The 12,573-nt window shown below is 35.6% G+C and overlaps 2 protein-coding genes across 5 annotated transcripts in view; one reads left to right on the forward strand and one right to left on the reverse strand.

Annotated features, from left to right (window-relative positions):
- The window catches only part of LOC119076894 (dopamine D2-like receptor), a 208,084-nt gene extending 205,441 nt beyond the window's left edge, over window positions 1–2,643 (forward strand). For all 3 annotated transcript variants that reach the window (XM_037183900.1, XM_037183901.1, XM_037183902.1), the window contains one exon: window positions 983–2,643. In XM_037183900.1, coding sequence (XP_037039795.1) covers window positions 983–1,194 — 212 coding nt within the window. In that variant the 3' untranslated portion in view covers window positions 1,195–2,643. The remainder of the gene's footprint in view (window positions 1–982) is intronic.
- A 1,548-nt stretch (window positions 2,644–4,191) lies between these two features.
- Window positions 4,192–7,172, reverse strand: LOC119076905. Of its 2 annotated transcripts, none has more exons than XM_037183920.1 (5): window positions 6,835–7,172; window positions 6,625–6,762; window positions 6,133–6,556; window positions 5,948–6,074; window positions 4,192–4,474 (listed from the first exon to the last, which is right to left on the reverse strand). In XM_037183920.1, exons 1-5 carry the CDS (start codon window positions 6,887–6,889, stop codon window positions 4,304–4,306), a joined length of 915 nt encoding a protein of 304 aa, XP_037039815.1. In that variant the 5' UTR covers window positions 6,890–7,172; the 3' UTR covers window positions 4,192–4,303. The 2 variants fall into 2 exon arrangements, with proteins under 2 accessions (XP_037039815.1, XP_037039817.1); XM_037183922.1 differs by lacking the exon at window positions 4,192–4,474 and adding an exon at window positions 5,106–5,462 and having other exon boundaries at window positions 6,835–7,167.
- Between the last annotated feature and the right edge of the window lie 5,401 nt (window positions 7,173–12,573).

A 12,573-nucleotide genomic window follows, 5' to 3' on the forward strand; every position in this document is an offset into this window, starting at 1 on the left:
TTAGCCTTTAAGTCAACTTCTGTGTAGAAACCAACTCAATAATTCTAAAGATCGAGAAACGAACTCTAACTCAAAATTCTTAAGCTCTAAAACTGAGAACTGGGACCATTTGAGTTCTAAAATCCCAAAAGATCACTCAGAAAAATTTCAAGAATTCCCCAAAATCTTGTAGTTCTAGAGCTGATAAAATGGTTGACCATGCGGAGTGATAGAATTGATTTCCCCACCACCACCTCAATAATCTTAAAAGTCCAGAAAGAAACAAAAAAAAGTCAAAAGTCCACAAAATCTTGGAATTTTCCAGCTGGTAGTGGTGTGGGAGTAAACTATTTCTCGCCGTTTTTCTTCATTTGACCTCAGGAATGAAGTTCCAGCAAGAACTCCATAAAATGCCAACATTTTTGTTACTTTCTTTAGCATTTTTGTTGCCCTCCACGAACACTGCAATCGCTTCTGTGCGAACAAAGCTGTACAACTTGGGAACGACTTGGGAAGTTTTCGATGTGGGAAGAATTTGAAACTTCATTCCATGATATCTCCACGTTTCAGAAGGTCCTCTCTCCGAAACTCCAATTAAATTGTTTTGGCTGCGTAAATAAATAAATCTCAAGATGTCCCGAAGTAGGGTGGCGAAAATCTTCCAGTGCTGTCAAAATTTGTAGATGTCGCCACACGCAAAATAATGAAACAAATTTATCCAAACCTGATCTATGTATAAAGTCGGTCTGTCCAGTTTTCATCCACTTCTCCATAAGAATTAATACAAAAAATTACTCTGCGATAAAGAACGAGCCAATCGAAATGTATTCAATGCTTTCAGACCATGCATCCTTCCAACACACGATGAACACGACCCACCCACCGACATAAAAACAAACATTCCCATTTTCGATTTGAAATTTCACCGAAGATACACATTCTCCGCACACACTTGAAAAACATTATTTTCCCTGATTTCAACAAATATTCTATTTTTTTCCAGGTGTATTTCTAGTCTGTTGGGTGCCATTTTTCACATGCAACATGATGGATGCAATGTGCACCAAATTGGGCATGGACTGTCAGCCCGGTTTTACAACATTCATACTGACAACATGGCTGGGCTATATGAATAGTTTCGTCAATCCCATTATCTATACCATTTTCAATCCCGAATTTCGGAAAGCTTTCAAGAAAATCATGAATATAAAATAGAAGACGAGGCGAAAACAAGGAATTATTGAGAGACGAAGTAGAAGTAGAAGAAAAACAAATAGTGGTAATGTGAATGATGAATGTGCTACATATGTATACGTGCATGTGTGTATGTAAAAGGTGTAACTATAAAAATAATGTTAAAATGGATAGTAAACTGGGGTAAACGAGAATAGTGAATATTGCAACAAATTGAATTTTTCTTATTTTATTAACAAAATGACCCAGATAAAGGGGATTTCACGTAAGCGTAAAAAAAACGTATCGCACCGAACGAACAAGCTGATGGTTGGTTACATTGTAATCTAATTTTTTTTTTCGTTCCCTCGCACAGTATTTAATAAAGGTAAGTCGTTTTTATCACTTTATTTGTATGGAATTCAAAATTACTTTTTTTTTCTCTTGCTATATGTACACATACCGCGAAGAACGCTTTTATTATTCTTCTTCTTATTCTTTACCTTTCAGCTTTTATATCCACACCAGACCATATTACCATGCTCATTATAATTTTTATGGAAAAATTATTATTTTCACTGTTTCTCTTTAGTTGAAATTGTTTCTGTTCGGTTGAGTTGCCTTCTATAAAAAGCATTTCGAAACTATGTACAGTGGCTATGTGACGATGAACTTGTCGGTTCTTTTCCTTTTATTTCAGAAAATGTTTTCTTTTCTGTGAAACTTTTTCTCTTCGAATTATACTTCTTAAAAGTGAAGGAAAAGATTTCGCATTTTTACTGGTTACAAACGGATGAACTAAATGGCATTTAAGGCAAATGATTTTTTTTTTAAATTATTAGCAAACTCAATTTTGATTTCATTCTATGAGGAAATTGAGGTTAATTTCGGTGTTCGTTCGATTAGCTTTCTGGGCGACAATTACGGATGGTTTAAATGGGAAAAATTTCATAATTTTGCACCGATTTTCGTTTTGTTGCCCCCATGGCTTTATGTGTGAAGTTTGTAGGAAGATTAAAAATTTTATTGCTGTGCTATATTCAAGAAGGAACTGTGCAACAAAAAAAAAAAAAACACACACCGACTAATGACTACAAAATTTGGACTGAGTTTTGTTTCTAATTGCTCGAAAGAAAATAGTTTTCAAAACAGATTTCACACCACAGATTTTAGATTGTCGAATGAATTATGGGGACAAGCTTTACTTGAGATACTTGCGTACACTACTTCTGCAGTATTTGTTCGGAGATACTTTTGTAAATTTCGTGAGAAAGCGTCTCTCTGGAGAGTTCTTCAGTTTGAATCGAATCACAGAAGTAGACAAACAAAGAATGGCCTCTATTCCAATTTAAAATAGACAAAATGCAACGGCAGCCATATTGCTGTGTTTACATTGGTCTTCAAGGAAAAATGTACGCAATGACATTCGCCCATGGGACAACTGGGCTGGCCTGTAGAGGCGCCACATTTTTTCATAGTACTTCATTATCTGCAGCTTATTTTCATGTGAACCAACTTCACATTTGTCATTATAGAACAAATGTTCCCATATGAAGTTGGTTCACATGAAAATAAGCGCAGTGACAGCAGTAATTTTATGACAGAAAGTACTAAAATATGGAAAGGCTCTATTACATTTCTTCTTAGTTTCTAAACATCATTCTCCTATAAAATCCTTGAGATTAGTGACCACACGAAATGCTTCAGACGTGGAAGCAGGGCCTAACATTTCAGAATTACAGTCCTTTTTAGCAGAGTTTATGCCAATTTTAGAGAATGTTACTATTTCCAGACATTTAGGCCCTGCTCGCCTTGCTTCGAATTGGTCGAATAACTTTTTGTAGGTTTTATCTGCCGGAACGTGTGCGATTATTGTAGTCAGTTTAATAGGTGTCCCGATGGCTGAGTGGATTGGTAGTAGACTACGAACACGTTTGCAAAACTTTGTTCAAAAATGTGCAATCAAACTAGTCATAACAAAAACTCGGAAGCAACTGCACAATAACATAATCCATTAATCCTTCACAAGTTCCTTTTTGAATTTTCCGCGCGCTTCCAGCCTGAATTGTCCATTTCATATAGATTGTGGATTTGAGCACTATTTCACAGGTCTCTCAATGTTTGACGCTGTCGGCAAGTCGGTCACTTCTGTCACTTCACCGAACAATATTTTCATGGACAATGTGATCGAAAATTTAATTTTTTTGATTTTTCGTATCTTAAAAGACCGACTCGAAGGCAGTGCCATCGCTGATTTTTGCGGTAGTGACGATAACAATTTCCACAATCTATAGTCGGTTTAAATTTGAATTGCTCGTGACTTCTGTTTCGTCGACAGTAATCGGTTGTGGTATCTATAGAAATTACATTCACGACGGTACTGTTACGTTATACAAATTTGAGCAATATTCACTTCATGGCGTCTTCATCAAATAAATGGCACGGATAATTTGTGCTATTTTAAAATTGAAACGACTGGTCGGTAGAAATTTATCTACTTAATTCTATTTAAAGACTAATAAGACACCAACACAAAATAATCAAAACTTCCACACTTAACGAGATCAAATTAGATGTACGAAATAACTTAAATTTATTGGACGGTTCTTTACACACACACACTCACAAACACACACATGCAAAAAAAATCTAATTAATTTCGTTAACCAATTGAGCCCCTTCACGAAGTTGTGATTATTTTGTACGGTTAACAACACTATAAATTAGACGTTTAAGGAAAATTGTATTGCTGTCACTTAATAACATGGGATAATGTTTAATATCAAAGAAATTTTGATTGTTTTATAATCGAAATTGTAAAAAAATACATGGGAGAAACATGCAAGAAAGTTAGTTAAAAAGAATTTTATCAAAAAACAAAGAAACCAAAAAAACTAATCAAAAATATCATAGATTATGGTAGCCATTTAAATAAATAAAATAAAAACGAGAAGAAGGAGGAGGAGGATAAAAGTATTATCTTAAGTGTTCATAAAAAGAAAAGATATTTTAAAAATGAAAATAAAATTGTATTTCGTCTGCTGTTACGTATGCTATACATACATACAAAGAGAAATGTCGATGAAATCAAACTCGTCTGTCGCTCGCTGCGAATTCCATCGCATTTTTCTGTGGTGTCCTATGTTGTTGGTCATAAAGAGTTGCGAGTTGTTAGCATGAATAAAATCAGGAACTGTTGTAGATTTTGCAGTGACAAAATTGATTTTTGTTTCAGTTTTGCTAACGCAACTTCCAGTGTTGTGTTACAGTGCGACAAAATTTGATGTAAACATTTGCGATGTTTTGCAAACTTTCCACTTTCCTAAAAAATCAATGACATGATTTTAAGCAGTAATGTCCCTTTACAGTTTACACACTAGTGCGTGTATTTTCATACGCACTAGTGCGTAAAAGTGACATTTGTAAAAATGAAAATGACATACATGAAAATCTTGTACCTAAAGGGGACTTTTGTGCATACGAATTCTCTTGTGCAATATTTCGGTCTAGGCACTGGTTATGAAAATAGCAATTACATGTCCGGAGGAGCGATTGTTAAAAAAATTTAATTTAAAATATCTTCCAAACCAATAAGGGACAAAATGTGGCGAACAATGCATTGCTTTGCTGTAAAACTTAGTAGCTATTAAATCATTAAATGGTTATCCTTCCACGGGGACATTTTAGTTAGGTCAACTGTTAGTTAATACTAGCATGCAAGCAAGTTTCTATCGACAATTAAAACCGAACCACAACTCAAACGAGGTGGTAGGGAGAGCGATTTTTTATCGAAGTTTTTGAATTCGTTTCCGGGTTGCATTTCCTATCTCTTCGTTGATAACGCTCGACTCTGTGAGTTACTCATCACACTGCCAGCTTTCGTCCTAAAATAATCGCGAAATTTTGATGTCGATGAGCTGCTTACTTTACAGCAGAAATATTACTCACTCCCGTTGAATTTGTCAATTTTTTTATTGAAACGAAAAAAGTTTAAACTACTAATTAAGAGAACTGCCTGCTCCTAACACATTGGCAACAGTTGCAGAATTAAATCATTTGAGTTACACGTAAATTCTTTATCAATCAGTCAAAAATTGTTGGTCCATTATATGCGTAAAATGAGGTGTTGATTAGTCTCTGTCTTTGAACTATTATTGATGGTTGTTAGAGTGCTCTTCATACTGAGCAAATATTTGCGGGTATCATTGCTCGTCTTCCTGAGGCAGTGCCAGCTTATTTCTTTCGTGCGAATTTTTTTCCGCGCACTTTTCTTCCAAGTGAGATGGCTCTGGCAATGGCTCACTGGTAGTCTGCAAAAATTGAACAGGAATCAGTTTGAATATGACAGCGTACTGCTAATTCAACGCTCAGCACGGTAGGATTCGTTGTGACCGGAACACGAACCTGATTTCGACTCGAACGAACGAACCTAGATGTCAGATTCGACCCGAACTTGAAACCTTAAAGTGGAAGTTCAGGTTTGGGTCCGATTGGGGTCGAACCAAATCACATTCGTCCCGAACCTGACCTGAACCTGAAATTCTAGTTCAGGCTTTGTGTTGGAATCCTGTTCCAGTCAACTACAATTGAAACAGGACAACCCGATCCGAACCTTAGCATTTATGCCTTCGACTACACTGAGTTTAACAGATGTCTTTGAATTTCATTAGAACTGAGCGATGGTCGCCCCGTAGCTATAACAATTCAAGTTTTTTTTGCTGTCTATCGACTAACGGCTCCAGGAATTATCCAAAAGCTAAGACGGAAATTACATTCGATTCGATTAGAATCTCACCTGAGCCTTGGAATCCAGTTCGATTTCGTTTCCATCAATGTCGAAATATCTGTACTTGTTACGGTACAGTGTGAAAAAGCCATGGATTGGAATGTTATCCCCTGGCTGGCGATCTGCGGTGGTGTCTCTACAGAATGAGTTGAATAGTTGAAGGAGCATCAAGGATTGCAATTAGTGTAACGTACTTTCGGTTGAAAATTGGTTCCGCTTGCGGTAAGACACCATCACGGTCATTACGCGTAGCCATTTGAGTGGACTGATTCACGCCTAGGTCCAGTTGCATCGCAGTTTTCACGGAGTCCCCAGACTTAGCTCTTTGGATGTTATTATCATTGTCATAACAACTGTCCGCAGTTTCCGTCTGTGAACCGGATGTGACTTCGTTTCCATCACTGTCGAAATACGTGTGCTTGTATCGGTGTCGTTGAGTGAATCGGTTTGTGATTGGAATGTGTTTCTTCGGCAGACAGTCGTCGTCCGAAGCAATCGAGGAAGAGAAATCGTATCGAACGGACTCTTTGGTTTTTTTATATTTGATGGCCTCACTGACGATTGGACAGTGAATTTTAAGTCCGTCTGCGAATTCGTGCAAAAAATGATGATCAACGACTGTAGACAAAGTTAGAAAAGTCGCTCAGATTACAACCGTATCATCACAAAGTTTATGCGTCATATACCGTTCAATGTGTCCAACTTTACGCTGGAAGTGTTGACGATGACCGGATCGGTCGATCCGTGGATATCGTTGGAAATGTTTTCCAGTTCGAACGGAATCTGTTCTGAAGGTGTCGACGAGATTTCGTCCGACTGATGTCCTTCAAACAATTTAAATTCTTGTTGAAGCTACGCGTTTTTGGAAGCTATTTCTAATGGAAGGAAAAACTTACCAGATCCCACACAAATTGATGTGTTAGACGAGTCACTAGTGGGCTTCGTTTCCATTTTATGTCCTTGAGTGTTTCCAACGGAATGCCAAACTCTTGTTATTAATCGGACAACAAGTAACGGTTACAACGGTTTCACGAAAAGCTTGTGGAACACAATTTTAATTGACCAAACGTAAAATTTATCAACAACAAAGGGAAAAAATTTCATTTAAAAGAGGAATAGAACTACGATCAGAAAGCATTTAACTTGATTCAATGCAAAACAGCAAGTGCCCTTTGAACAAACTATAACAATCAACGTGCTGTGGCACAGCAGCTGTGCTATTCAACAATAGGTTAGCATACCGTACTCTCTCACGCAACGACATAACACTCTCTCAAACTCTACCATTTGGTACGAGCACAGCACTACTTCCTAGCATTAACATTGAATAGATGCTGAGTAGGATTCAAACACTACACACTTGCATCAAAATTTGGAGAATTTTGAGCGTCCGACATACGAGCGTTAATGCTAGGAGCAGTACTATGGAAACAAATTTTAATTAAATCCAATGGATTTACAGGGCATTTTGTTGATATGCTCTGTAGCTTCAACACGCAGCAGAATAGTTGCATTTTACATCGACCAACAAAGCAAACGATTTTTTGTTTAGAATTTACCGTACATTTTGGTAAATAAGTAAACACCAGCCAGTTAAGCAATAAAAGCTCGTTGTCGATAACAGATCTATTGCGGTTTCTAAAGGGTGACCATGACCAATATTTAAAATGAATGGAAATGAAGGAAATTAGTCAAAATTCTTGGACATTTAATGGAATAAATGAACTAAATTATGTCTATCTCGCCGATTTCATTATGTTTCTCAGGCGCAGAAAGCGTCGTTGGTCATTCGTGATGAGGGCGGAATTTTTAGAGCTAGTCAGTAATTCAACTTTTCATCACTCGTAACAAAAATACCATTTTAACTTAGGATTGGAATTTGAAATGATTCACATTCTTTGTGCAGTGCAGGATACATAAGACTATAATAAAGTTAAATTATAAAACGATTCGAATAGATAGGTTTGTTTTGAATAACTGTAGACGTGAAAGTTAACGTGCCGAACGAACACGACTTAATCCATAGATATCGGTTTTCAGATAAATATTGATGAGGTTATGTCCCTATTTGACAGATATTTGACATTTCATATAGCTTGGGACAAACCTATTGAAAGTGAGCTTAGTTTCTTGATAAATTTTGAGAAATCTTTTAGGCCAAGTGAATTATCGCACAATGTTTACATTGCGATGTAAGCACCTTCATCTGGCCTTAAGATACGTTAACAAGTTTCGAGAAATGTTTGTGAAATCAATTTCATAAAGTCCCTGATTTGTACTAATGTCCTCTGACACCCCAAAAGACATCTCTCTTTAGGTTTCCGTTTCCTTGAGAGATCTGTTTAATTTATAGAGCACACGTTTTAGAAGGCGTAGTCTTACAACCGCTGTATTATTTAATTAAATCTGTTAAGAAATCGGAGTCAGCACGGAGATTCACCGAGAGCTGAGTGGGACGAACGAAGAATCTTCGAAATATATTTGAAGAAAAAAAGTCGATAGTAGCGAAAATTACCCACTAACTGTAATATAAGTAGCACCATTAGCGAAGCTCACGCAACCGTAGTTGTAACACTCTTGAGGCTTGTGAGGGCTGTGTAAAGATTCACAAATATTCATAACGAACAACATAATCTTACGAATAAAATTGAAAGAACTCGTAACGAAACGGAGCCGCCGTTTCCTTTTTTGACACAAGACCTTGGACAAAATGGAAGAGGCGAGCAAAGAAAAAATAGATCGACAAAGTCATTACTGATCTCTAAATTAAAAAGAAATTAATGGAAAAAAATTTTAAAACAAAAATTCAAAACTAATAATAAAAAGTAAGAAAAATCGATGGTGTGTAGCTAAAAAAATAAATAATATTTTTTAGATATACAGGGCTATAAATATTTTAAACAAATGAAAAAAAATATAAATCAACTAAATAAAAAATCCTAGCAAAAGTAACCAAGAATAATGTAGATACCAAAAACTAAAAACAAGAGAACGTACGAAATTATATTGTTGTAAATAAAAGATTTAAAAAAATATTTAAAAAGAAAATAATAAAACTGCCGTCCCATGAGCGGTAGAGACTATTACCTGTTGATAACGTCTATTTAAATATCTCATTAAGTTTTTATCGATAAAAAAAGGATTTTTACAGAGAAAATAAAGGAAGAAGATTTTAGTTTTGCTAATAAATCTCTCTGTTCTGTTGTTGACATTACGTAAAAACACACACTGAATAAAAAAAACGCTACGTTTATTCACTTGATACGAAGTATTTCTTCCAAAACGCTTAAATTAGAATTTAATTATGAGACAAACTTCACATTGGTTGATTTTTTTTTTTAAATAAAAAGACGCGGGAAATTTAAATTTTTATTTATTATTTTCGTACCTTTCTGTAAATAAATATAAAAATTCTATAGTGAATCGTTCTCCCTTTCATTTCATTATTAGTAACGTCTTATCTAATAAACATTATACAGAAACAATGGAAATGAGAAAAAAATCAAGAAAGAAAAAACTTTAGAAAATTTGCTTTGTGTACATTTTAAAATGAGAAACCTAAACTTTAAGACAAAAGGAAAATGTATCTTCACAAACAATAATCATGGAACATCAAAAAAATACGTGAATAAATGCTACAATAAAGATATGAAATTATTTCTTGAAAATTGCTTTTTAATTGGCGACCACCGATAATAATTAAACGTAGGTCATTACGACCAGTAACGAGGATTTATCGTCACATTTTTCGTGGCAGTTTGATTCAATAAAAGTTTGACGTTTGAACAATTATACCATTGAAAGTGGTAAGTGGTAAGTGGTAAGGGGCCGAAGCCGAGAAAAATCTCAAAACTCATTCATTTTCGGCTACGACACATGACAAAATATTTTTACAACTTAATACAACTGTTCCGAAAAATATATAAACTTTTTCAAAACTGAGGGCTTTTCGAACACCGATGTAAATAATTAACTATTAAATTCAAGATTTTTAGGTTTTGAGAAAAACGCACCTTTTTAATTTACATCTAAATTTATAATTTATTGGTTACTTTAGTAGATTAGTTTGAAAAGGCCTATGGTTTGATAATGGTGATTTGACCGAAACTATAGTAACCAATAAATTATAAATTTAGATGTAAATTAAAAAGATGCGCTTTTCTCAAAACCTAAAAATCGTGAATTTAATAGTAAAATATTTTTCATGCGCGAGTTGGGTTTTATCTTACTTTCTCCCCTCCACGAGAAAATTCTGTTTTCTTGATGACTGGTCGAATGACATTTCTAGTGAAAAAAGTGCAGCACTTTCACTGCGGTGGGGAGCATTAAAACGTTTCTCGTTTGCGACCCTCGCTTCGCTTTGTTGGAATTTCATATTTTAAACAAATAACTATTGAAGCCCTAGAATCATACTCAGAAATTTAAATAGTTGTTGATGCAACCGCGTGATCACTAAAATGACAGTTTCTGATGTTGACATTGGCGTTTCAATTTGGTTTTTAATTTTTAAATTAATTCGGTGTTTCTCTATTGTAATTGTCAAGTTAATTTTGGTGTTATACAAGTTTCAAACTTCCAGAATTTAAACCTGTGCTACAACTAGGCACGCAGAGCAAGTTTTACTTTTCATCGCTGAGTTAAGATTTTCGTTCTTCTTTAAATAAGGCAATACGAAGATACGACTCTCATATTATTATGCACCATGACCGGGGTAGACATTACCTTCTTAATAATCACGATAACGTTCTCTTTACAATTTTCTTTTCATTGATTCAAACGAAGAAAAGCCACGCAACTAAGGAGCTTTTCTGAATTTTAAATGTAGTATACCGTCTGCAGTGTAATAGACGAAAATACATCAATACCACCGAGCAGGCATTAAATTTTGTGTGTAATAAATTTGTACGTACAAGAATACACAGTGGAACGGCACGTATTTGGTTCACTTTTTTATGTGTCTAGCGTAAGTAGAGATGTGCAATGATCGTATAATAACGACGCGGATAGCATAATTCCGGAAAAAAGTTTCTTCTATAACATCAGTTTAGGAAGATAGGAGGATAGGACCGCTTACCCAACGGTTACTTGGAAAATGCTGTGAATCGGATCGTAAAATTGAGTTTTGAAATTTTTGAAAACGTTTAAGCGGCGTAACATTGCTTGCGCCCAGTATGCTCAATCCGAGCCTGGAGGAAAGGGAGGATGGTTTTTCTCGTAACAACAAAAGAATATCAGAATGTGACTATCAGCATCAAAAGTCGGTCTATTCGGTGTTGAGGAATTTCGAGCCGCGTCATTCGCAATAACCCACAAAGTGACATTTTCCTTATACAAAATGTGTCATTTTGTCAACTATTGTGAATGACGCGTCGCGAAATTCCTACCAGCCCAATTGCACAAGTTTGGCGACGCACACCTCTAACTGGAACAGCTTATGGCCAAATTGCTGCTTTATGTAATGGGAATTTCGTTAAAATACCATCTGCGTAATTTTTTCCGAGAATGACAAATTATCTTGAAACGAATTCCTGTTTCGAAAATAATCCAATTTCATACAACATCAGTTTACAGTATCGAAATTTTGTCTAGCCTCTTGCCGAAAAACCGATGCGTGACGTCATGAATTTTGATTGTTTAATTATTTAGCTTCCGTCAATTTATGAATGAATCCACTCAGCGCCTGTGAGTTTGAGAAATTGATATTTTACGATTGCCAATATTTATGAAGATAAGTTCATGCAAAAGACATGAGTGGGGCGGGGCATCAAGTACTTGAAATCAGAAAATGATTTTGGTCAAATAATTGCTTCGAGAAGCTCGTACAAATAACCGCACCGCAATGAATTTGGTAATCCGATCTCTAACGTTTAGAGAAATTTATTTCTTTAACTTGGAATATATTGTGCGCTTTTAGTTACAAGTTCGTCCGTTTGAAAAGCATGAATGTCTGTTTGAAAGCATGATGAGCTGTTTGCAAGTAGATTCAAAACACAATCTATTGAATACGAATTTTTTACAAAAACTACCGTTACGGTTGGAAGTATATCATAAAATTAACGTGGGACTGGGACTTACAGAGCGAGCGTTTATTACTACTGCACCTTTTCATAGCGATATAGAATACACCTAAAGCAAACTTTTCTTTTGTTGTCATTAAAAAAAAACCGCAAAGAGAAAGCTAGCGTTTGGGGCTTTTCATGTCGTCGCTATTGTTAGGATTATGTTCTAATTTATTCAGATTGTGGTCGAACCGTTAACTATACATTGTTGGTAAAGTATGAAACGGTGTTGAATTTTTCATCGTGAGTTCCGTTTAACACGTCGTAAGTTCCGTTTAGCATGTCGTGGGATTGGGGTATTCAAATTGGTTAAAATAGGTCATGTGATAGACTATATCGAAGTGGTAAAATGTAAGGACTAGTTTTGATACAAAGACTGACTTTCCACTCTTTCTCAAAGTAGCAGATTACCGTCGCGATTTTGAGAAGGTTTACCGGAAGAACTAATGCCCAATTCGACATTGCCAACCCCGAGCATAAGAAATTTTTTGGTACCGTCTCTGCATTGAAACTGGAAAGGTCGATCGTGTCCGACAAGTCCAATCTTCCAATTCACACTTTAAAAATGACAACCAA

Source organism: Bradysia coprophila, unplaced genomic scaffold (genome assembly GCF_014529535.1).
Source record: "Bradysia coprophila strain Holo2 unplaced genomic scaffold, BU_Bcop_v1 contig_232, whole genome shotgun sequence".
NCBI lineage: Eukaryota > Metazoa > Arthropoda > Insecta > Diptera > Sciaridae > Bradysia > Bradysia coprophila.

Excerpts from the sequence above, each read along its gene's own strand:
- LOC119076905 (XM_037183920.1), bottom strand. The coding sequence starts at position 6,889 with ATGGAAACGAAGCCCACTAGTGACTCGTCTAACACATCAATTTGTGTG. Across the intron at positions 6,075-6,132 it reads GAACCAATTTTCAACCGAAA|AGACACCACCGCAGATCGCC; the intron begins GTACGTTACACT and ends CTCATTCTGTAG. Across the intron at positions 4,475-5,947 it reads AACTGGATTCCAAGGCTCAG|GAAAGTGGAAAGTTTGCAAA; the intron begins GTGAGATTCTAA and ends TTGATTTTTTAG.